At 46.6% G+C, this 25,682-nt stretch overlaps 1 protein-coding gene across 6 annotated transcripts in view; it reads left to right on the top strand.

The window, feature by feature from the left end:
* CNGA3 (cyclic nucleotide gated channel subunit alpha 3) overlaps positions 1-25,682 on the top strand; it is a 38,746-nt gene that overhangs the window by 5,530 nt on the left and 7,534 nt on the right. For 3 of the 6 annotated variants that reach the window (XM_043918656.1, XM_043918658.1, XM_043918655.1), the window contains 4 exons: positions 9,586-9,722; positions 17,305-17,418; positions 19,671-19,850; positions 23,042-23,095. In XM_043918656.1, coding sequence (XP_043774591.1) covers positions 9,622-9,722; positions 17,305-17,418; positions 19,671-19,850; positions 23,042-23,095 — 449 coding nt within the window. In that variant the 5' untranslated portion in view covers positions 9,586-9,621. The remainder of the gene's footprint in view (positions 1-9,585; positions 9,723-17,304; positions 17,419-19,670; positions 19,851-23,041; positions 23,096-25,682) is intronic. The other 3 variants (XM_043918659.1, XM_043918660.1, XM_043918657.1) reach the window with 2 other exon arrangements.

The following is a 25,682-nucleotide window of genomic DNA, read 5'->3' as shown; positions in this document are numbered from 1 at the left end:
CTTGATGACTGGGAGTAAGAGAGAGAGAGAGAGAGAGTGAGTGAGTGTGTGTGTGTGTGTGTTGGGAGGAACAGACATAATTCTGCAGCGAGCATCTATAAGGCTGGCTACAGAGATCTGGGTTCACCGGCTCTAGCAACATCTAGAAAGTAGTTTCATCTTCTTGGAATCTCAGCCTGAGCAGCTGAATCTTATTGCAAAGTAGTCATTTAGAAACTGAGTACACTTAAAGCTGAAACTCCAGTATTTTGGCCACCTCATGTGAAGAGTTGACTCCTTGGAAAAGATCCTGATGCTGGGAGGGATTGGGGGCAGGAGGAGAAGGGGACGACAGAGGATGAGATGGCTGGATGGCATCACTGACTCGATGGACATGGGTTTGAGTAAACTCCAGGAGTTGGTGATGGACAGGGAGGCCTGGTGTGCTGGGATTCATGGGGTTGCAAAGAGTTGGACACGACTGAGCGACTGAACTGAACTGAACTGAAAGCTCAGGAAACCAGAGTCCCATGAATTTTGAATCATCTCTGCAGAAGTCCAAGACACTTTCCAGGCATGTGGCAAGCCTCTGTTTGGTGGTTAAGTAACAGAATTGATAACATTGTTACAATTTCAGTGCAGTCTCTTTCACCCTAAATCTCTTCCTGTTTGGGGAACAATGTTAGCTTTTTTTCTCAGTCAGGAATTGAAAATCTACAGCTGGTATGTGCAAGCTGCCCTTTGCTTGGGTTATAGAAATGCATAGAGTTCAGAAGCGGGAGAACTCCACCCTCTGCATGTTGCAGTTTAACACTTTTCAACACTCCAAAAGGAAATCCTGCACCCATTATCAGACATTTTCTTTTCTAACTCTCCTCCCATCCTTGTCCCTGGCAGCCACTAATCTATTTTCTGTCTCTATGGGTTTGCCTATTCTGGACATTTCATACAAATTGAATTATACAATATGTAGCATTTTGTGTCTGGCTTGCTTACTTAGTATAATGTTTTCAAGGTTCATCCATGTTGTAGCAGTTATCAGTATTTTATCCTTTTTAATTGCCAAATGAAATCCCACCTGAATAACACTATGTAGATACACCGTATTTTGTTTATCTAGCTATCAGTTGATGGACATTTAGTTTGTTTCCACTGGGGGACTATTTATTATGAATAATGCTTCTATGAACATTGAAATACAAGTTGTGTGGACATATATTTTCATTAGGTATCTGCCTATGAGTGAAATTCCTGGGTCTTATGGTGACTATTTTTAGCATTTTGAGGAACTGCCTAGTTGTTTTCCAAAGTGGCTACACCATTTACATTCCTACCAGCAGTGTGTGAAGATTCCAGCTTCTCCACATCCTTACCAACACTTGTTATTGTCTGTTTATTTCTTAATTATGGCCCTTTTAGGCAGAGTGGAATGATATCATGATTTTGACTTACATTTCTCCATAACTAAATATATTAAGCATTTCTTCATGTGCTTGTTGAACATTTGTGTATATCCTTAGAGAAATATGTATTCAAGTCCTTCACCCATTATTTAATTGAGTTACTTGTCTTTTTATTATTGAATTGTAATAGTTCTTTACATATTTTGGGTACAAGGCCCTTACCAATATATGATTTTAAATTATTTTTTCCATTCTGTGGGTTGCCTTTTTACTTCTTGATGGTGTCATTTGATGCACAAAGGTTTTATTTATTTATTTTTTTTTATGAAGCCCAATCTTTTTTTTTAGTCCATTATACTTTTGATGTCGTATCTAGGGAACCACTGTCTAACCTAAGGTCATGAAGATTTACTCCTATGTCTTCCTCTAGAAACTTTATAGTTTTAGCCCTTATATTTAAGTCTATGACCTATTTTGAATTAATTTTTATGAATGGTATGTATTGTTTTACATACCAGCAACATTTGATGAAAATATCATTTATTCTTTCCCTCATTGAGTTATCTTGGCACCATTGTTGAAAATGAGTTGATTGTAGATGCCCTTAATCAGGTGAGGACATTTCCTTCTAGTTTATTGATAGTTTTAACATGAAGATATGTTGGATTTTGTCAAATGTTTTTCTTGTGCCTGTTGAGATGAACATGTTTTTACCCTAACCTATTCATATGGTGTACTGTGCTATGTTGTGCTTAGTTGCAGTCAACTCTGTGTGACCCCATGGACTGTAGCCCACCAGGCTCCTCTGTCCATGGGGATCCTCCAGGCAAGAATACTGGAGTGGGTAGCCTATCCCTTCTCCAGGGGAACTTCCCGACCCAGGAATTGAACCCAGGTCTCCTGCATTGCAGGTGGATTCTTTACCAGCTGAGCTACCCTGGAAGCCCAATATGGTATACTAGGCTGATTAATTTTGGATGACAAGCCAACTTTGCATGCCTGGAATAAGTATCACTTGACCATGGTATAAGATATTTTTTATGTATTACTAGATTTGGTTTGCTAGTATTTTGTTATTAAAATCTTTGCCTATTAATATAATTTTCACCTTCTCACATTAAGTTCTGATATTTAAGTTGTTTATACTTGTGCCATGTCCAGAGAATACTGACATTATATACAGTTGCTTCCCCTTCCTGTTTTTGAATCCCCTCCATATAGAATCACATTCATAGCAAATAGGAGAGAACTATCAGGTACAGTATTTGCACTGTAGGGTTTTGTCCCATCATGGAAATTCTGAAACAGGAGGCCCTTTAATAATCTACAGGGTCTTGGTTTGTAACTCTGTTCCACAGAGTTCCCAAAGGTATTCTACCTGCATTTTAAGGGTTTTTAAAATGTATATTTAAATATTTTAAAACCCTGAATGAATAGAGATAGTATTGGTTGATATGTGTTCCTTACCTAACTTTACTATTTGGATATTATGGTCAAAATTAACTTATATCCCACTGATTGTCTTTATAAAAATTATCAAACATTTAAATAAAACCCTACAAGTGAATGTTTTTTGAATTGGGTTTCTGTGGAAGATTTCATCTATGTGCCATAGTCTATGTCCCATTATTAGATGAAGAAACTAAAGTGCTAGGTCACATGCCCAAATTGAAGGCTGAGCTGAAAAGAGACTCCAGCTCTCCTTTCTCTTAGTACAGTACACATGACCACATATTGTCTTTCCAATGTCATTTGTCTCAAACAAAAGATATTTTACTCAGGGAACTGCTTGAAAACACAAAACCCTTATCATTGAGTTCATGTACTAATGTCTGCTCTGGTCACTGTGTTTGTTCTGTGGCCGGCTCACATGTCTGAGTGATTCAGTGGCTCAGCATTAGAGATTTTCCCTTCTACCCTGAAGTTCTCAGATGAAGCAAGAAAGAAGGGAAAGGCAATTAGAAGTATGCTTTAGATAAAAGTTCCAAGGTGTGCAGACTTTGTGGGAGTTACTAACCTATCTTTGGAGTTTAATTTGACAAAATGGGCCTGCCCAACCTCACACTTACTGAGAATTGGCTGAGTGCTTTGCCCAGAGTGATGCTAGGTAAGTTGAGTTGTGGAGGCTTGAAATGGCTGAAGCCGAGACAGGTTACTTCTGAGAAGATCAAAGACCCCAAGTGGTAAAAATGGTCCATCCCAGCTTGAGAAAACGGAAGCCTGGCCAAGTGTGCCCGTCCAGCACGCCTGCAGGGCTCTCCTCTGATTGGGATTCCCATTTGCTTGGCGTGACCTTGTGTCCAGACTTACTGCCTCACTGATCGGACCTGCCAGACGCTGACTGAACAGAAGTCAGTACCCAGGACAATGATCGTTCACAGAGGCCTCACACCTCTCTATTGGTGCACTGCGTCCTGGTTTTGGAAAATGACAATGTGTCAGTTGACACACATGGAACCAGGACTGGTTTTCATGTTTAAGCCAGAATAAAAAAGAGAACAAGTCATGGACAATATTTTTTTAGTAGGAGAAGTTATTCATCACAAGTGGGGACCAAGATTTTTTTTCAGAAGCACATTTCAATTTAAAAAATAGGGCTTTACATGTTTTGACTTCCTTTGTGGCTTACATGCTATCTCCCTCATAAATTCCCCTCCATTCTTAAATAGGATGTAAATGCTCAGCATGACTCATTCACAGAAGTGTTAGGAGGATCAAATGAGTTTAACACAACTTAAGTTATCAAGAACAGTACCAGGCAAAGAGTAAATGCTAATAAATATACTCTTGTAATTATCATTGTCATCATTGCAGTTACTCACCTGGATTTTCCTCCATTTATGCCACCTACTTTTTATTACCTACCATGAGTATATGATGGGTGTTTTGGAGGATAAAATATTTTAAATAAAGTTTATTAACTCCTTTAAGTCTTCTGGAGTTAATAAAGGAATGAGAAAAACACAAGATTAGCTGGGCAAGTTGTGTTAGATTCCTGCCTACTTAGATGTCCAAGCCAAGAACAGTGGAGAGAGTTAGAGCTATGCACAAAAGACCATCAAATCCTTAAAGGTGCACAGCACAGTGGTTCACACGTGGTAGATGTTGAATAATGTTAAATAATCACAGTGATTGCTCTTCACATAAGGAGTCTCCTCAGACCTCAGTGGACCCTAAGACAGAATTAGTCCCCCGCCATCTGCATCACTTCCCATCACACCTCTGTCTCCATTTCAGCACCTCTGTTTCCTCCCGCTGCTGTTTACATGCCTGTTTCTCATGCAGATTTGTGTCTTCAAAGACAGGGACCTGTTTTCTTCATCTTCATACTCCTCAGGGCCAGGTGCAATGTTTAGCACACTGGAAGAATCAGTAAGTGTGTCAGTGGGAAGAAAACACGTTGGATTTAGTGATGCTGTTAAAAAAAGAAAAAACTGTCTGAAACAGTGTGTCCTAAGTTCCCCAGTCAAGCCCTGGAAAACACACATGGATTTGGGAGATGATCACAAACCACTCACACCTGGGATCCACTTCAAGGTCACCCTAGTAGTTGGTAGGATGTATCTTCTTCCCATGCTTGAAAATTAAAATTATATTTGTGCACTTCTAATCTCCTGCAGTGCGTGTGATACTATAAAACAAACCACAACACGGACTTCAGGGTCAGAGAGACCCTGATCTGCATTTCCTCACCTCCACAATCAGCTTCACTATTACCTCTTAAGGTTCCTGAGGATGTACAAATGATGGATATGCAGGTGTCCCATACTCAGGTAACCCTGGCAGGATGGTGGTTTCCATTCTCAACAGAGCCTCAGTATTACTGGTTTTAATTTCATGATCTCATCTGTGAGTTCTAGAGTTTATGGGGCCAAGAGATGTGAAAGCACTTGGGCAGTTGGGGAATCACTTGGGTTATCATGGCTTAAAAGCTGGTATTAATGGAAAAGAATTAAATGTTTATCCTGCCTTTCCTGAGCTTCCCATGTGGCTTCAGTGGTAAAGAAACTGCCTGCCTATGCAGGAGACATAAGAGATGTGGGTTTGATCCCTGGGTCAGGAAGATCCCCTGGAGCAGGGCATGGCAACCCATGATGGTGTTCTTGCCTGCAGAATCCCGTGGACAGAGGAGCATGGCAGGCTATACAATCCATTGGGTCTCAAAGAGTCGGACACGACTGAAGTGACTTAGTATGCATGCACCTGCCTTTCCTGTATGAGTCATACTATTGAGCAGCCAAATAGTGTCAAATTTTCTTTTTTTTTTTTAAGAATATTTCAGCTAACTTATGAAGATGGAATGGTAGAATATCACCAATATGCAACTGCTAATGAATCAATGATCACCAATGGCTGCTAAAGGAAATATTCCCAAAGGAATATTCTTGCAAAAAAAGTATGGAACCCAAATTTAACCACATCCTGAGTATAGCTACCAATTTACAGGAAACATTGTAAAATTGGAATTGGCAAAAATCCATACGGTGGGAAACTCAGTAGTACAAGCAGTTTTGTTTTTTTCCATAAAAAGAAAGAAGAGAAATGCATAGAAGCTTTAGATTTAAAAATACCAAAGAGATACATTAAGCAATCAAACTATATAGACCTTGTTTTGACCCTTATTCTTTTAAGTAATTTTAAAAAGGCAACCATTATGACATTTATGAAACAACTAGGGGGGAAAGATCTTATGATTTATCTTAAATTAACATTTTCCTTTAATTATGTACATTTTGCCCTGTCCTACCCAACCTCGTTCTCCTGGATAAAGAACACAGAATTAAAAAAGAAAATTAGATTACTTCTAACCCTTGAGAGGTCTGGGTCAAGGGCCACTTACCATATCTAGGTAACTAAAAAACATTCTGAGTTGAGGTAATTCTCTCCTCTCACCATAAGAACCCACAGAATCTTGGGTAAGGGCATACTGGCAGCCAGCTTTTTGGGGAAAGTGGTTCCAAGGAAGAGAAGTAAGAGTCTTGGAAGAGAAAACAAGGAAAAAAGGGGAAAACACCCCAAGTGTAGATTATCAAGCTAATCACCACTATGGGCAACTGGTTAGACCCTTCAAGGGCTTCTCCAAAGAGCCCTGTAGGATATAGGTCTGAATTGTCTTCCTGAGGGGACAAAAGAGGGGAATATCTATCCTTGGTTCTGGTTCTATCAGCCAAGGGTTGCCCAAGGAGGGTTTGCAATCTAGCACTTCTGGGTTTGCACACATGTCACAGTGGCCTCAGAACATGGCAGCATGGGGAGATTTGATCTCTGGTCTCCATCCATGGTTTGCCCCCTTCTTTTCCCTTTGGGTTTATCCCAAGTCACGGGACAGGGGGACTTTCACACATGCACGTGGGCATTCTGCCCACACCTCCAAGCTCCATTTAACCCTCCCTCACAAACAGCTCCTCCTGAGCCACCTGGAAGTCCAAGGGCATGCACACTGACACACTTCTCAGGAAGACAGACCTGGGAAGAGGCCCCAGCAGGCTCTAGAGCCAGTCCACAGCCTGCTGGGCAGAGAATTTGGGGGTCCAGGGCATCCAGAGCATCGCCTAGGGCAGGGGGCAGGGTTCTGGGTGGGCATGTCCCCTTGGTCATGGGCTGTGGTTGGAAAGTGGTCAAAGTGGGTCCTTTAAAGAATGGGACCCCCAGGCAGGGGCCCTACTGCTTAGGCCAAAAAACAATGCCAGTTCTTTTCTACCCACAGACTTTACACGATCAGGCGCTGGAATCAGATTTGTGTTAATCTTGGCTCAGGTCGCAAGCAACAACATTAGGGAAGCTGCTCACCTCTTCAGTTTCTTCACTGGAAAAGGGAAGGAAGAGGGAGGCAGCTGGGCGGGTTAAAGGACAGTGTTACACAAGCACCTACCCTGTGCCTGGCATGTAGGAGCTCTCGACAGTGGGCAGGTGTGTGAGGGTCCAGAAGTGCTGCCTCCATTCACTGGCATCCGGGTCAGGGTTTGAGCCCAGGGTGGAGAGGGCGGTTCAGGAAAGGGCCAGACTGGGGGCATCGAGATTTTTCTTCGTCTGGTACAATTTTCCTGGAAATGTACAAAGAGCAATTTTGATAGGTTTTCGACAGAGTCCCAGACTTCTTTAAGAGGTTCTCTAGATCCCACTGTAAGCTCCCTGAGGACAAAGCTGCATATTGTTTTCTCACAAAACCCTAGCTCTTAGCGTGTTGCCTGGCACATAACTGCGTACAGTCAGGGCTCAGCTCAAAACTCACGGGATGGAGGATTTCACATTATAGACGTATTTCTTTAATGGGAGATTCTTGTTTCAGATGTTGGCTTCACAGTTCCTGCAGATATCTCAAACTGGAACCATCCTCTTCCTCTGCCCTCCTCCTTGCCCAGTCCCTGCCTCAGTGGGCAGCACCACCAGCCCCACACCCTCGCAGTCGTGGCAGCACGCCTCCCTCATTTATCCTCGATCAATTACCATGGCCCTGTGCTCCTATTCGTTCAGTTTTTAAATTTATTATATTTGATTCACTACCACAAACCTAGTTCAGGCAACTATGGTCTCTCCCCTGAGATACTGCAGCACTTAGCTGCTCGTGTTCCCTGAATATATCCTCCCCACTGCAGCCAGAATAACCTTTACACATCTGACCACATCCCTGCTGGGCTTAGAGTAGAATCCAAGCTCTTGATACAGCCAGCAGGACTCTTTGGTATCTGTCATCTGCCCCACTTTTTAGATCCTTGAGAACTGTCTTTGTCTTATATTTCTTTGTATCTCCTGTGGTCAGCCAGAAACTAAGTTACATAAATGAACACAGTTTTTAAAAATCAAAACCATTTTTTATCTATTGAGAAAATGATAATATTTTCATTAAAACATGGACTTAAGCTAGCAAACCTCAGAGATGAACCAGGACTATCTAAGCCAGTAGCTTCCCCTCCCTGAGTAACTTGTGATGAGCACGGACCACATCTCTGTTGAGTACTTTGGTGCAGTGCTCTGGGCTCCCTGCACCAACCTTCCTTTGGATATGAAATTAATTTAGTTCTGGAGTGAGCCACTGGGCTATTTCTGGAAATCACCATTTTTCTCTGGAGTGGTCTCAACTGACTTCTGACACACTTAAGCCATGCGGCTGCTCAAGAGAGCCTGTGCTTATCTGCCTCAGAGAAACTATCCTCAGGAATTTATTTTCCTCCTGCAGAATTTTGATCAGAAATCATGCAACTGGTCTGTCTCTGTTTCCCTCATGCTAGCTGTGCACTCACATCAGTTTTCTTTTCTCATCGATCAGAGGAGCACCTTCCACTGTTTGCTGAAGGGAGAGTATTAATGGTCATATTTCTAGGGCACTGGGATCTCAATTTAGTCATCTTTAAATAAAAACAGAAATTGTATGTGTCTGATGAGGTTATTTTGAGGATTAAATGAGATGAAGTGTGTATCCGGTTGAACATCTTGCTGTAAAGGTTTTTATAAATGTCAAGTATTTAGGCTTTTTATGCTTTGTTTTAAAACAAGATTTGAGGGAGCTATAAAATGTGCAAAATTAATAAGATAAACATAGGCAAATGACAAAGCCAGACTTTTTTTTTTTACTTTTTAAAAAGTTGTTTATTTATTTTTGTCTCTGCTGGGTCTTCACTGCTGTGAGGCAACGAAGTTTCTCATTGCAGTGGCTGCTCCTGTCACAGAGCACAGGCTTTAGGGTGAGGGCTTCAGTATTTGCAGCATGTGGGTCCTGTTGCAGCTCCTGGGCTCTAGAGTACAGGCTCAGTAGTTGTGGTACCCGGGCTCAGTTGCCCCACAGTATGTGGGAATCTCCCTGCATCAGGGGATTCCCTGTCTCCTGCATTGGCAGGTGGATTCTTTACCACTGAGCCACCACAAAGTCAGAGTTAAGAGGGACATTGCATCATTGAAGAGAATCATGAGGGTTTAGCTTTCCTACATCGGATACCAAGTTCATTCATTTGTTTGATCAGCATTTAATTTTGAGCATTTCTTGGCATGCAGCTTATACAAAGGAGTAAAAGACCTTTTTTGTGCTTCTGAATGGGAACAAGAACCCAGAGAGAGCCAACTAAAACACAGTGTGGCAGGAGTTGTGAGAGAGATGGAGGAGGACATATGTGCCAAGGCTTATCTGGGGAGCAGCCCTCCCAAACGAGCTGGGTGTTCAGTTACTTCCTCGTCCTGACAACGTATCTGGTTCATGTTCATGTTTCAGCAGCCACCTTGGGGCGGAATGTGACACAGCAAGAAGATGGCCAAGATTAGCACCCAATACTCCCACCCCACCAGAACACACTCCTCGGTCAGGACCACGGACAGAGATCTGGATTTCATTGAGACCGGTCTCAGCAGGTAGGATGGGCTTTAACTTCACGCCTGGAACAGGTTGTTCCCATAGCTGTGGGGAGAAAGAATGTCTTAGCCTGTGGGCAGGACAGGTTGGAGGGCGGAGGCTGTTCACAGCACTCCTTCTAACTGCATGACTCCTCCCAACCCACACTGAAGTAGTTTTTATTCTCATTTTAGAGATGTGGGAAAATGCTCCAAAAATTATGTAACTTTTGGAAGGCATGAAAATAAAGATTAAAATGCAGCAGATTCAACACTCCTATAAAAACACCCCCACAATGCCACACCATCCCTTGTGGACATCAATTGTCTATCAGGCACCAGTCACTATCCTGGGCACTGGGGTGGAGCACAAATCCAGTGCCCTGCCCCTCATTTCCCGGGGAGGGTCAGGACTCAGTCATGCTCATGGGCTTGGGGGAAGGGGCCAGGCCTGCCAGCAAAGCCATCAGCACCGTTGATGATGTCCAACGTAGGCAGTCACCTGGAAATCTGAGGCCTCTACTTCAAGCCCTGTTTCTAACTTACTGGGAGACCTGGGAAAATGCACTAAACCCTCTATGCCTCAGATTCTTCAACTGTGAAATGGAGCAGCATTAGGAAATGGGAGTATCTATTTGGTACAGATGGACTTACACTTTTTCGATGCTTCTTAAATTGTCAAGGAGTTGATTGAGTTAAACCAGAAGAAACTTTATTTTCAATATTAATGTTATTTTTGTCCCATGGATATAGCAGTGAAAACTTCTCCCACCCATGAAAATTGCACATTATCTAAGGCCCAAAAATGCAATGACAGTCCCTCAGTCCTTGCATCCCTGGCCCTGGCCCTCCTCTATCATTTCTCCTCACTCACCTGTATATGTCTCTTCCTCTCTCAGATGCACATTTCATTTTTTTGTGTCCAGGTTCTTTGTCCCAGGTCCTTAGCAAACTCTGCTTATGAGTGATGGACAATAGTTTCCCTATCACTGCAAACTCATGCAGTCTTTGGATCCCCAGTTTCTGGGATTCAGGCAAAGGAAGGAAAATCTCAAAGCATGACAACAGATGTTTACTCCCTCCTACACTTGCAAGTTGGTGCTGAGACCCAGGAAATTTTATATGACTCAGGGGCATCAGAAATTCTCACCCTGCTCAAATCTCTCCCTGCTAACTGGCTGACAGTCAATATCTGTGTTCCACAACTGAGGGCTCCTTCCTTTAGCTTAAGGTATTGCCCTTATTTAAAGTGAAAAAGAACACTGTTAGGACAGTTATCTGCTATTAAAACTTTGGTATGTATTAATAGTTTCTTTCCCACATCAGAGCTAATAAAACCCCCTGAAGAAGGGGCTGAAGAGGGGCTTCAAAGATGGTTGCTTCAAAGAGAGTTGCAATAAAAGGGTAAAAAGGCCCAATGGGGACTTCCCTGGTGGTCCAGTGGCTGAGACTCCGCGCTCCCAATGCAGGGGGCCTGAGTTCCATCCCTGGTCAGGGAAGTAGATCCCACATGCTGCAACTAAACAAACAAACAAACAAATAGGTCCAAGCATGGCACACAGCAAGAAAGTCAGCCTCCCTGCAGACATGAGGCTCCTAGGATCTTGGGCCCCAGGGAGAAGGACAGAGGCTGTCAGGATCAGGAGCATGTGAAGCAGCATGGAACTTCTCCCCATTGCTCCCTTTTGCCTCAGGCAGGACATAGCCAGGGCATCTCTGGGATCCAGGCTCCCTGGGGTCTGTCTGGCTTCTCCCAGTGGGAGAGTCAAGAGAAGGCAGGCCCAGCAGGTGGGCTGGGGCTCCTGCCCAGAATGCCTGCTCGGCCCACACCACCACCACACGGGCCAGCTCTGCCCGACTCATCCCAGCTCTGCCTCAACTAGCAAGCCCCGCCTGGTTTGAAGGCTATTGAAGAGCCTGTGGTTTCCCAGAGCCTCTCTGTGAGCTCGGGTTGGGCCCACTCACACTCAGAGAATGGGTCCGCCACACAGCAGGGGCTCTGAAATGCTGCCCTTGGTCAGTCCTCTCTGCCTTCTCCCCCGGGTGATGCCATGCCCTCCCCTCCCCTGCTCTGCATCCCCAGGCCAGTGTGGTGACCAACAGCACAGGCTCAAGGTCACACTGCCAGGTTTGAAAACTGGCTCCGAAAAGCTGACCAACAGCTCCAAGCCTCAGTTTCCTCATCTGCAAAATATGCTAGTTCTGCCCTCAGAGAGCAGTAGTGAGGTTAAAACAGAGGAAAGCTCATGACACAGCCCCTGCTGTGCAGTAAGCACTTATCACTGCTCCCTGCTGGTCTTGGAGATGCTCACCTCTATGGGCCTTCTCTGACCCCTCTGACCTCCGGTAGCCCCAGCTGCCCTGACACCTGGCCGGGCGGTTTCCTGCCTGTGTCCACATCAGGCTGTCTCAGCCTGACCACCAGCTGAGTCTCACTGAGCCCCCCTGGGGGCCATGCATGCCCAGCAGCACACGTGATAAGAGCTTGTTGACAGATTAGTATAGAATCCCATGGAAACACTAGCGAGATCTCAAACAGAGAAAGGAAAAAAGCTTCCTTCATGAGAAGCATTATCTCGCAGAAGCAGGAGTGGGTTAACAGAAGTTTCCAGAATGGTTCCTTAGCATCACTGAGGATTGAGAATAGGAGTTCACGCTGGGGATGGTACAGCCTTGGGCCAGAAAGCTACGTCCAGGCCCCTCCCCTGCTTCTCAGGGCAGCCTAACATCTGTCTATGGACAGACCAGTTTTCCCTGTAAGATATATTTGAGCAAAGGACTTTAATACAGTCACAAAAATTTTTTAAAGTTTTGAATCACTATTTTGAGGGAGGAAATGGAATCTGACCGAATCATAGATCTTTGCCTTGAAATTCCAATCCTTTTAGAAAGCCTTTGGAGAAATAATTAAAACTGTGTGTCCTTGAATATGAATCATTCTTCATCCTCAGTGATGTCACTCAGCTGTGCTGGGAACCTGTGTGTTGCTTGGCCCTTTGCTGAGGGCCCCCCAAAGAGGGAAGATATCATCTTCCTGTCCCATGAGACATCTCTCTTACCAGCTCTTTCACCAAATTAGAGACCAGTTTTCATTTCTCTTTTAAATCACTGCGATCATTTTGCTTGTGAAGAGCCATAAGGAAGGATCAACGTGTTTCCTTTGAACAAAAACAGCAAAAAAATAAATTTATACCTTGAAAAGACCAGAAATAAAAATATCTTGCATTTTGCTCTTTCTATTTAGATCTGTTTCATTGACTCAATTATTTAAGAGCTCTCTGGCATGTTTTTGCAGATAATGCAATAAAGACTTCAGAACCTGCCGCAGAGAATCACAGCTAGCACAAGGACACCTCAACCCCCAGAGCAATCTCCTGGTGTCGCTATTTTAGATGAGCTGTTGGGCAGAGGGGGTCGTGTCCTACAGAAGAGGAGACTTCTTCTTGCTGCCTCTTGAGCAGAGCCCAAAGCAATTATCACAAAAGAAAACCATTTGCCACCTGCTTCCCCAGGACTGAAGGCAAAAATGCAGTGACCTCAGTTCCCTGGTCACATGCGGCTGGGGCAGCGCCTGCCCGTCCCTCTAGTTCCTCGGGGCTTGGGAGGAGAAGAAAAATAATGTGTCCTACTCTCCACCCTTGTTCTAAAGGTCACTTCTGTTCACTCGCATGTCCCCCAAGTCACTAGAGGAAGACACCAGATCCACAGAGCACAAAGTTAATTACCGGTTTCCATTCTGATGAGAACCTCTGCTTCCTCCAGTGACAAAAAATCCTCACCTCATGGACATGAATTCCTCTGTATAAATAAACACAGAAGATGAGCTTTACACATTGAAAATGGCCTTGTCTTTCAAAACAGTCAGTTTCTTGTGTTTCACCAGTTGTCCTTGTTCTTGCTAATTACCAACTTCAGAGGGCTTCTTCCTGTGGAGGTAGCATCACCACCGAGAACTAGTCAGGTTGTCCTGGCCTGATCTGCTCGTTCTATAGAGCCTGAGGCCTGTCAAGTCCTCAGCTAGCTCCTGGCAGGGCGGGGCCTGGCTCCCAGTCTCCACCCTCTGTATTTCCTTTCGAGGTTCTGAATCTCTGATCTAGCAGTGATTGCCAGAAGGGTCTCCCTTTCAGCAGTAGCTGTGTGTCCTTGGGTACTCAACATGTCACCTCAGACATTTGTTTCCTCTCCTCCTACCCCATCTCCCCTTCTGTCTACCTTGTGAAATCAGTTTCTCTGAGGAGTAACTCATTGGATTTGCTATTATTTAGATATCCCCCAAGCGTTTAAAAAGGGTAGAGATTCTGGAGCTAGAAGAAAGATATCAGGGTAGAACTTCGGGCATCAAGAAACAATTAGGGAGATGCATCCAGAAAAAAAGGCCCCTTGGGTCCCTTGAATTTACATCATATAAGACCCTTCCTGTTCCTCACAACTAAATGTGCCTTTTGGGACTTGGGTGTTTGAACAAGTCATTATGGAATCAATTTTTCCTTTGTTTCCTTTTTGAAGACCAAGAAAATTAAACTCAGGAGGGTAAGTGACAAGCCCCCAGTACACCTAGCTAATAGGTGTTGGGGTAGGGACTCAAACCCAGGCCTCCGGGTCCCCCATTCTGCTGCGGCCCCTTCCAGGGGATGTCATGGGTCCAGGCCACATGCAGTGGCTCTCACTGCTGCCAGCTGCAGGCCTGCTTTGAAATCTGGGGTGAGTTCTGCCCCTCTCACTCACCCACAAGCTCTGATGTCATGGGCGTGGAGTGCTTTGCTGCGGATGCAAGTAAATCTGCTCTCAGGATGTGCTCCTGCACAGTTAGCAGAAACCAGACTAGGCAGAAATGCTGGGCTGACTGCCTGGTGCCTGGAACTCCCTGAGGAGCTGGTGGGGACAGAACACCTTCTTCCTGGGGACCACCTCCAGACCTCCAGGCACACAGGCTGTGCAGAGCTCCAGCCCAGCTGTCCGTTGCTGCCCCCACCTCCAGCTCCCCACCCCCAGGCGTGCCAGCTGCTCGGAACCAGGGATCGGAGAGATGGATTCACTTGTCTCCCTGCCTCCTCCTCCTGCAACTGACCCGGTGCCTTGGAACATGCATTCCCAGCTTTGTGGTACACAATATTAGAAGGGCAAAGGAATTGTAGCTTCCTAATTGTAGCAGGGCCTCTGATAGGGTCTCTCTCTTTAAATTAATTAATATTTATTTTATTTTTGATTGCACTGGATCTTCGTTTTGGCATGCAGGCTTTCTCTAGTTGCAGCAAGTGGGGCTACTCTTTGTTGCGGTGCCCAGGCTTCTCATTGCCGTTGCTCTAGGTGCACGGGCTTAACTAGTTGCAGCACTCAGGCTCGGCAGCTGTGGCACATGGGCTTAGTTGCTCTGCAGCATGTGGAATCTTCCTGGACCACGGACTGAACCCATGTGCCCTGTATTGGCAGATGGATTCTTATCCACTGTCAGGGGAAGTCCTGACAGGGTCTCTTATATGTATAAGGTTGAGGTGTGAGTAGTCTGTTATGAGTTTAGAGAGAGAATTCGATTAGGTGCTTTGGCAATAACAAAAACATGCCCACATAGTGCAGCTAGGGGAGTCAGAGTCACGTCTCTAGTGGCATGCTACAGAACTCCATCCTCAGTCCAGCTCAGTCCTCAGTCGTGTCCAACTCTTTGCAACCCCATGGACTGCAACACGCCAGGCCTCCCTGTCCATCACCAACTCCTGGAGCTTGCTTAAACTCATGTGCATCAAGTCGGTGATGCCATTCAACCATCTCATCCTCTGTCGTCCCCTTCTCCTGACTTCAATCTTTCCCAGCGTCACGGTCTTTTCCAATGAGTCAATTTTTCACATCAAGTCGAGAAAGTATTGGAGTTTCAGCTTCAGCATCAGTCCTTCCAATGAATATTCAGGACTGATTTCCTTTAGGATGGACTGGTTTGATCTCCTTGCAGTCTAAGGGACTCTGAAGAGTCTTCTCCAACACCACATTTTGAAAGCATCAGCTCTTCGGTGCTCAACTTTCTTTATAGTCCAACTCTCACATCCATACATGACTACTGGAAAAACCCTAGCTTTGACTAGATGGACCTTTGTTGGCAAAGTAATGTCTCTGCTTTTTAATATGCTGTCTAGGTTGGTCATAGCTTTTCCTCCAAGGAGCAAGCATCTTTTAATTTCATAGCTTCAGTCACCATCTGCCTCAGCCATGTCCTATTCAACTTTTGCTTTAATTAGAAAATACAGAAGGCAGATTCATGAGAGGGTGACAGCAGGCTTTGAAATGGGATGGAATGGCATTCAAATCTCAGTTTTGCCATTTGGCTATGTGACCTTGGGAAAGTTATTTAATCTCCCTGAACCTCAGTTTCATCTCTTATAACGTTGTTATATGATTTAAGTGATAAAATGCATGTGGCTGACGTACAGTAAGCAGTCAATAAATGGCAGATACTTTATGTATCACCCTGTGTGTTTTCAGAAAAAAAAAAGAAAAAATGCATCCTCAATATGGGGAAGCTGAGGGAGAGAAGAACCTGCTGGCTGTCAGGGCTGAGCAGAGACTGCCTGGAGGAGCCACGGTGTGGTAGTGAGCTCCCCCTGTGCTGGAGACAGCAGGGCTGTTGCAGAAAGGAAGAGGCAGCAGCTTGGCGGCTGGGTTGTGGGATTCTGACTTCTGATCACTCAGTGGGGAGACCCAGAGCCTGTACCCTGACAGTAATTCTTGCTTACTTCTTCAACCGTGCTGCCACCTTGTTAAGAAGGCTGATTAGGTTGGAATAGGTCATGTGATTGAATTAATTTGTCTTGCTTGGGCTCTTTAAGACTCGAAGGATGAAGTGCAAATCCTTAGAGGCCACTGCCTGGATGGCTTTTAATCAGGCTGATCAGACTTCAGCCCCAGGAAGTTTTAAAGGGAAAGAAAGGAAAACAGGCCCCAACAGAGAGATCTTATTCCAGGAAATTCAACAAACACCAGACTCTGCTGATGCTCAGACTTTTTGCCCTGAATTGCATAAGGGAAGGTCCTCCCCCCCTACCTTGGCAGAAGGGCACAGCAGAAGTGGACTTTCATTGAAAGCACTATACAAATATGAAGCCAATTCATTCAATATTTCAGGACCCTCCTCTTAACCAGTGGTTTCCTGCAGCACATACACACAGGGACAGAGGGCAAGGGAAGACCTCTTGAAGGAGGCAGCCCTTGATCTGGCTTTAGAAGATAGGGTTTCAGCATGCAGAGATGTGTGTGAATGAAAATCCTTGTTCTGGAATCCTCATGTGGAAACAACTGCTCTGGCTCCAGAGGCAGGCATGGTACCTCCCCCACCCCAACGCCCTGCCCTCGGTGCTCTAATAAGGACCATTTACTGCTGGCTTGCCCCTTTCACCTAAGCTATGGGCAGTGGCCTCCTTGCCATAAAGGAAAGGTCACATTATCCTAAAAGTCAGAATTTGCTGGAGCGTAAACTGACGTGTAGAGCCCTGGGGTGAGGATCTCTGACAGCAGCGTTCCTCTTTAAGCAGAGCATCTGGCCATCTCAGTCCTCATCATGTCCAAGAGGTGGATGAGCTGGAAATCAATTTCGCTTGCTGCATATTTGATTTCCTAGGACCCACTTGCCATGCGAGGAGACATCATCAGAACTGCAGGAAGGCATTGCCATGGAGACTAGAGGACTGGCTGAATCCAGGCAAAGCTCCTTCACCAGCCAGGGTCCCACCAGGTAACTGACCGGTCTTGGGCCTCAGCTTGGGAAAGGGGAGACAGAGGCAGAAAGAGGATAAGTCTTAGGAGGAAATGGTGCATGAGGGTGGGGTTGCAGATTTGGAGAAGAAAGGGGCAGGAGAGGCAGAGTCAGAAATCTATCAGGGAGTAATTTCCTCTTGGGTCAGGTGTTCTGAGCTCAGAAAAATCTAAGAAAAACTGCCTTTATCTGAAATTGCTCTCATAAAAAGTGATATCGAGGTACTTGTTCAATTCTGAAAGAATTCAGAAGAAAAAAAAAAAGGACACCAACCAGAGAAGTTTCAGAAAAGAATTCAGAAAAGAGACTAGCCAGCCAGGGGAGGCTATAGGGTGGACCACAGTGGCAGGCAGATGGCAATGGCGGCTCTGTCTGAAATAGCCCCTGGCAGGTCCTCAGTCCTAAGTGCCTAGACTTCATAGCTCACATCCTTGCAAAGGCATTTGAAAGATTAACTCGGCTCTGAGCTCTGTCTCCATTCTGATGACATCTGTTCTCCAGCTTCAATAGCTGTACCACCTGGAGGACGTCATTTCACCTTTCAAATCTTGTCTGAAGATGCATCTAGTAACATGAGGGCTGCAGCAGAGCCCACACTGGACAGTCAGCAAATGTTGGGCTCATGATTTCCTTCCACTGAGTTGTTTTTTTTTTTTCATCCAAAGCCAGAGTTTCATACAGTAGTGTATTCTACAGTTTCTGCTTAAAAGTACTTCAAAAAAATTAATTTATCTAGTTATTCTTCATGTTTTTCATGGTGGAGGATTATTTATTTCACTAGCTCCTTGTAGCTGGGCACTTAAGTGATTTGCAGTGGTTTTTTTTCATCTTACTAATAAAATGCTCTCTTGAGGCCTGTTGATTATAAGGAAGGGAACACCTTCAACCAGTTCAAATGGAAAGGGGAAGGCTAGAGCAAGGCTAGTATAACCTAAGATCCAGGCCACCTCGTGGAAATGGAGACAGTGGGGCTGATGAGGGGCCCTGGGGAGGCAGCCGCCTTCCCTGTCTCATTTCTCTAGCAGCATTTCATGATCCGTGTGCTGCCTGCCTCTTCCACTTCTGGCTTTCTCTGCCCTCACCTCAGTGGGTACAGGCTGAAAACGCCATACGATCCTGAGTTGTAACACCCAACCCCATCTTGAAGTGGTTTTTAGTTCAGAGGCTTGAGTGACTAAGTCTCTGTGGGTCAGTCATCCGTTGCCCATCCCTGAGCCTGTCGGCCAAAGCTGGAGCTCCAGGGAGCATGGCCTCTGTTCCACCCCTCAGCAGAGGGAAGACCTGAGTGGGCGGAGTGTCAGAGCAGAGAGGTTGGGCTGGGCAGGCATCTTGACATTCATCTGCAGCAGCAGCTATAAGCCTCTCTGTTCTGTTTGTGGGATATTCCTTTGCTGCATCTATTTTTAGGCCATGGTCACAAGTGTGTGATGGGGATCAAGGTGTGTGACAATTCATGACCCCATACCAGGTTGCTCAGAGCAGATTTGGGGTACCGTGGGTGCCAAGTCAGGGAAGCCAGACACCAAGAAACAGAGTTGAGTCTCTCGGCCCAAACTCCCCCCAACCCCCGCACCTCCTCCAAATGCCCCCCGCCACTGCTGAGACTCAGGAGGTGGGGCTAGGGAAGGTTTTACAGGAAAGCTGGAGCTGAGATGAGCTCTAGGCATGTGGGCGGCCTGGGTTCAGGTGCTTGAGGCCTGGACCGGGTCTGCTCCAAGACAGAGGTCAGTGCACATTGCAAAGGGACTTCTCCACAGGCCAGGAGAGAAAATAAGAGTTTGTATGAAAAGCAATTCATAGGACAAGGGTTGGGGAAAGAACCTAGGTTGTATCTGGGTGCTTGCTCCATTAAACTTGTTCTGAATTTTATTCCTATTTGGAAATTGTATTTTTTACTGTTCCTCTACTTACCAGTCATAACAAAGAGCTCTACATGGGGCAAAAGGAAAAATGAGCCAAAAAACTTGCTGAGGCCCCACTGGAAGGATCATGCCTTTGATGGAGTCTAGACGTTAAAGTGACAAAGCCAAAATGAAAATAGTGTCCCTTCTGGAGGAAGCTCCATCCCAGGTGGCAGAGGAGGGAGGAAGAAGCAGTTCTGGGGAACGGGGGCGGGGGTGGGGTCAAACCTGAGCCTGCCGCCTGCCGGGATCACTTCCCCTGCCCTCACCCTCTGGGAGGGGGCTTCCGCGTCCTTCCACTCCGCCCTGGTTGCCCATCTGTCCTTCCAGGTTGTCACGCCTCATCATCTTGCTCCGTGCCTGGACCCCCAGGCACTTACACCAGGAAGACCAGAGGCCCAACTCCTTCCTGGAGCATTTCCGCGGAGCCGAGCTCAAAGAGGTGTCCAGCCGAGAAAGCCATGTCCAGTTCAACGTGGGCAGCCAGGAGCCTCCAGACAGAGGGAGAAGGTAAGGGAGACGGGGCCACCTGTACCAGATGGGACTGGAAGCACTTGCTGCTCGTTTGGTCCAGTGTGGATTCACCCAGCATATGGCCTGGAACATCGGTGCCCAGGTATTCCCCAAGAAAGGGTCTGTTCTGGGGTACACTGCATGCTCTAAGCGTCTCCGTCAGACTTCAAGAAGCCCTGCAGGAGATGAAACCTTTTAACCTGAGGCCCCAGACTCAACTGAGCTCTGATCCTGTCCTCCCCAGAGCCCCCAGCTCCCCCCGGTGATGGTGCTTTCAGAATCACACCTCCAGGACGTTGGCCTCACCAATCTCTCCATCAAAGGACCCTCATCCTACACTGCACTGTGACCTGTCTTGCTAGAAAACTGAGGCTTTTGTACCACCAGCCTCGGGGAGTACCTATGTGGTACCCACAATTTTATGGATGGGTATAGGTGCATTCTTCTGGGAAGAAAGATCTGAAGGTTGGTTAGAACTTTCAAGGGGAACCTTCCAACCCCAGGTTAGGTTGGGAACAATGAGGGGACAATAGGTGGGTCTAGGGGGGAAGGGGAGAGTGTTTGCTTTTCATTAGGAGAAGGGTCTGCAGAACAAGGGCTCTGCGCACCTTGCCTGGCCCCCTACCCAGCGGGGAGCTGTGGCTGGTGCTGTGGGGTGCAGGCATGCAGAGAAATTTGCAGGGGCTAGACTGATATGCCCTGCTGCCCCTCCCCACACAGAGCTGCTGTCTCCCCTCCGCCTCCCCTCTAGTGCTCTTGAGAAGCACCCAGCTTCTGGTCAGTGGGAGACCGCTGAGCCACCACGGGTTGAATCAGTTGTCGCTCAACAGCAGAAGGTCTCTTTAGGACCCCGTGGCAGCAGGAGAGGTGAGCCTTCGGGGGAAGCAGACCTCCTCTCAGCCTCACAAACAGGAGGACACTTGCTCAGAACCTGCTTTAAGGGGAAGGGGGGCTTGAACAAGATCTTTATTCTGAATTCTCTAGGTCATGCCAAGAGTTAAAAGACATAAAAAGAAGGGTGAAAAAGAAGCATGGTTGTTGCAGAACCGACAGTCCCTATGTAATTTGACTGAGAAAATGCTCTTTTTGCATCAAAGGAACAGAAGGGCTCAGATGTGGCACCTCAAACAGGCAGAGAAAGCCCCTGGGGAGTGAAGGCTCTGAAGCTTTAGGGAAAACAGGATGGATCTTCTCGGAGCTTCAGTTTTATTTCCAGATTTGGGAGGGGGAGGGATATTTTTATTATAGGTTATGCATTACATTGTGAAATGTGCAAGATGTACAAGCTTGCTTAAGATAAAATATGAGAGTTCAAAGAAATGTCTTGCTAGTGACATTAGGAGGCCTGCGTTAGTCTTCCCTGCTGAGGAAAGGCATGAGAGTTGCTGGCTGAGAGGCAGAGGTCCAGTGGAGCAGCATTTTTGGGCTGCTGTTTCACATGAGTTTGGACAACAAACCCTTGGTCTCCTGGGCTGTGAGAAGGGTGCTGTGGAGGGCCTGAGCACGGGACATGCGCAGGGCCATTCCAGGTTCCCAGAGCTGAGCATCCCTGTGAGGGAGCTCTAGGACCACAAGGCGCACGTGCCGGTCACTGCTGGGCCAGAGGGACAGGAGGGATGGAGGCTCAGGAAGAAGGGAACGCGGGGAAGCGGGGTAGGGCAGCGGTGGTGTGTGGCGGGGGTGGGGTGCAGGAAGCAGAGAAGGGGTAGGGAGGGCAGGAGGTCTGTTAGCAAGTCAACAAACTGCTTCAGTTCCTTTTGGGCAAGCAAAGACTTCCTTGGCTTAACTGATCAAGCTGTCTTCTCCGCAACTTGAGATTCATGGAGCCGAAGTCTAGACTGTCCATTTCCCTGTGTGACCAGATAAGTGGAGGGTTGACCTAGGACCTCATCGGGGCCAGGCCCCAACTTGCCACCAATGCATGGTTAACTCACTGGAAGGTTCAGGGTGAGCGGGTGAATGCGATGGTGCAGGATGGGAGCAGAGTAATCAGGGAGGCTTCCTGGTGGAAGAAGACCTTGAATTTTCAAGGCCAAATCCCATTAGCAAAGCAAAATGTATGCAAAAATGGGTCTTAGTTCTCCTATGGGTTTGGCCCAGTGAGATTATGGGCACAGGGGTGTGGCAATCACATACCACTGCACCCCAGAAACCGAAACTTTCCTTTGTAATAGTACAGTTTTGATTCCTCAGGGGATTTTCAGATGATCTAAATTAATCCTGAAAAAAGCGATTAGAGCCACATTCTGAATGGAAGGAGGGAGGCATGGGCAGGGCATGCAGAAGTACCAAAAAGGTATTTGACTAGATGTTCGACATCAGAGGAGAGGTGCTTTGAGAGTCAGTCTGGAGTGTCTCAGCCACTGGCTTTGGCCCCCAGACCTCCTGTCCTGCGACTGGTCTGCAGTGACCACAGATAGGCAAGCCTCCCCCCAGCCCTGTGATTCAGGCTGGCTTTCTTAAACCAGCTGTCACACATGTGAACTGGCAGTTGAGCTCATGAGGATCACGCCTTTTCCTAAAGAACATCATCAAGCACTGCCCAGCCCAGCTTCAAATAAACATCGCTGGGTGCAAACCACCTTCTACAAGATTCTCACATAGATCCGGGTAGTGGGCCCTGAAGTTTTAGGGCGAATGCTGGGGACCAGGCTGGGGAGGATGGGCTGAGCCCTGGGGTAGCTCTGCCCTGTCTATTCTTTGCCCTAAGAATGGGAAGCAACGCCTGTGATGGGGCGTCTGAAGGAGGGACCCTGTGAGAACCTCGTCCCTGCCGCTAACTCTGTCCACCTTGGTCCACGGCACTCAGCCTGTTCACCCAGAAGCATCCTAGGCAGGCACCATGCTGGGCCGTCTCTGTGCCCTCCATAGCGTCTGGTGCACTGCCTGGCACGTCTGAAACGTCAGAGGAATTGAGGCCAGGGTGCTGGATGGGACTCAAAGAGGTACCCCTCATTTATTCAGAATCCTCACATTACCCACGTGTTCATCCTCTGCTCTACTCCAAGGCGTTCACCAGCACAAACTGGTCACCCCCACAAAGTTTGTCCCCAACAGTAACAACTCCCTGTGTTCAAACTGCGCGGAAAGGCCCAGGAGACACGGGATGGGAGTCCCAGAATAACTGACTGAGGGCAAGGGGTCCCCGGCAAGTGGGCCGAGTTCAGATTCTCTTTGCCTCCCCGCAGTGACTGGCCCCTGGCCAGGAACAACACCAACACCTGCAACAACTCAGAGAAGGAGTGAGTACCTCTGCCGCTTCCCCTCCCCACCTCCTGCAGACACCCAGCCGTGTCTCCCTCCTTAGTCCCGCTGCTTCTGCCATACCCGCCAGACCGTGCTAGAACCCTGCTCCTGGCACTGGAAGCCCATCCCCGTGGACACACGTGGGGAGGGACCTATTCTGTGTGACTTCCTTGGGCAGGTCCTCTTTTCTCTGTGTGTCTTGCATTGTTCTATTTATAAAGCGAAGGAGCTGGATGGGTAAACATTTTCAGTGCCAGCACCCCCTGTTGCTATGTATCTGAAGGTGCAAAGCTGGGGTCCATTTACTGAGCAGTGGATCTTCTCCTTCATGATAAGAATGTGCTTTTCATTCTACGTCCTCAAGCTCCTGTGTGCCAGGGGAATGCTCTTGTCTTAAGGCTAATTTGGGCCTCTTTGGAGGACATGATCAGGATTTAATCAGTGGAGAGAGGAAATTTAAATATTTCCAGAGAACAACCTCTTGAAACACTGGCCCACTGCGATTGCTTCCTATCACCTGATGCTGAGCTGGCAGAGAAGTTTGATGAGTGATTCTGGCAATGCCATCCAAAAACCTCTGGGCTTTTGGGACTGTGTATGTGTGTGACTGTTTACATGTGTGAACACATGTGCATGTGTGCCCCGTTCTCCAACCCCCCTTTATGGAACACCCCGGGGATAGGTAGGGAAAGGGGGGGTCTCAGTTGGAGCCTAGGAGAACCATATCAGCAAGAAATGCCACTTTCTTGACCTCCAGTTGACAGAGAGCTATGCCAAGGCTTTTTCTTGTTATTTCCCTTTGTTCTGATAGAATTTTTGTTTCTGTTTCCCTCTGTGAACATTAGTTGCACTGGGGGTTTTTTTGTTGTTGTTGTTGTCTTTTAAATTTATTTTTTTAATTGAAATAAGTTTACAGTGTTGTTTTAATTCTGGTATACAGCAAAGTGATTCAGTTTTATACATTTATATATTCTTTTTCAGACTCCTTTCCACTGTGGTTTATCACAGGATATTGAGTATAGGTTCCTGTTCTATGCAGTAGAACCTTGTTCTTTATCCATGCTATATATATTATAGTTTGCATCTGTTAATCCCAAACTCTTAATCCATTTCTTCCCTGAAGTGAAAAAGAGAAGGGCTTCCCAGGTGGCTCAGACAGTAGTAATGCCTACAATGCAAGAAATCCAGGTTCAGTCCCTGGGTCGGGAAGATCCCCTGGAGAAGGGAATGGCAACCCACTTCAGCATCCTTGCCTGGAGAATTCCATGGATGGAGGAGCCTGGTGGGCTGCAGTCTATGGGGTCACGAAGAGTTGACCTAACCTCAAACTCCTAATCCATTCCTCGCCCTCAGTTGCATTTTGTTTACATAAAGTGGGACATCAAATCCAGAGACCCAAATGGCAGAAAAACGAAATGATTTAATCTGCAAAATGATAGCTGTTTCGAAATGTGCTTGATGTCAAGGCAAACCTGACATCAAACACCCTTGAAAGTCCTGCAGCTGAGTAAAGACTCAGGACACCCGACTGGGCGGAGGTCCTGTGGGTGGATCTCCAGGCTTCTCTGACCTGGGGCTAGGATGTGGGCAAGGATGGGGACGGATGCTGTTGACTGCATCAGGCACTGATAAATCTTTTCAGATGGGCTCATACCATGGGTCCAAGGACCAAAGGACAAAACTGAGAACTGTTCCCAAATGGGGCCACCTGGGCACAAAGATGCAGAAGCAATTCTTATGGGCACCTTCCCCCACTCTTCCACCACATTTATGGCATTTTCGCTTAGTCCACGGGTTCTGAAAATTTCTTTCTCCTGATCAAATTGTTCTCAAAGCCACCATCTATTCGTAGCTGTGTGCAGGTCCCCTGGGTCAGTGCTGGGTGCATTCCGGTACACAGCTGAATGGCACCGGGTCTTCCCTAGGCCTCAGCAGTTTGGCAGCCAGAGGATAGGCCAAAGCTTGTAACCCAGGCCGCGAATCCTGAACAAGGGTGGCAGAGCCTGGTGTAATTAAACTCCCAGCAGGGCTGTGTGCCCCATGAGCTTGTGGGCAGCGCCCTCTGCTGGTGTCTTGGCATTAAGCCTTCAGCTGCTGAAAGACCAGTGGATTCAAGAGACCAGAGGATGGGGTGACTGTCCTTGCGCTTCTCATTTACCAATTATAACTTTTTGCTTCTACTCAACTTATTAATATGCTCATTGTCAAAAACTTGGGAAACAGAAAAGCACCCATGAGCACACACCCACAAAAGTATACTCTACGTTAATAATCGAACCCCATTATCAGAGAAACCCCTCTTCACATATCAGCAAATATACCTCCAAGTTTTCTCCAGGTCTATGTATTGAGAATATAGATGGGTAGATAAATAGATACATACATACATACAGACAGACAGACATGCTAAGTCGCTTCAGTCATGTCTGACTCTTTGTGACCCCATGGACTGGCTCTCTGATTCCCCAGGCAAGAATATTGGCGTGAATTGCCTTTTCCTTCCCCAGGAGATCTTCCTGAACCAGGGATCAAACCCACGTCTCTTATAAATCCTGCATTGGCAGGCAGTTTCTTTACCGCTAG

This window comes from Cervus elaphus, chromosome 11 (genome assembly GCF_910594005.1).
Source record: "Cervus elaphus chromosome 11, mCerEla1.1, whole genome shotgun sequence".
Classification (NCBI taxonomy): Eukaryota; Metazoa; Chordata; class Mammalia; order Artiodactyla; family Cervidae; genus Cervus; species Cervus elaphus.
This window is presented reverse-complemented; position numbering and strand designations above follow the sequence as displayed.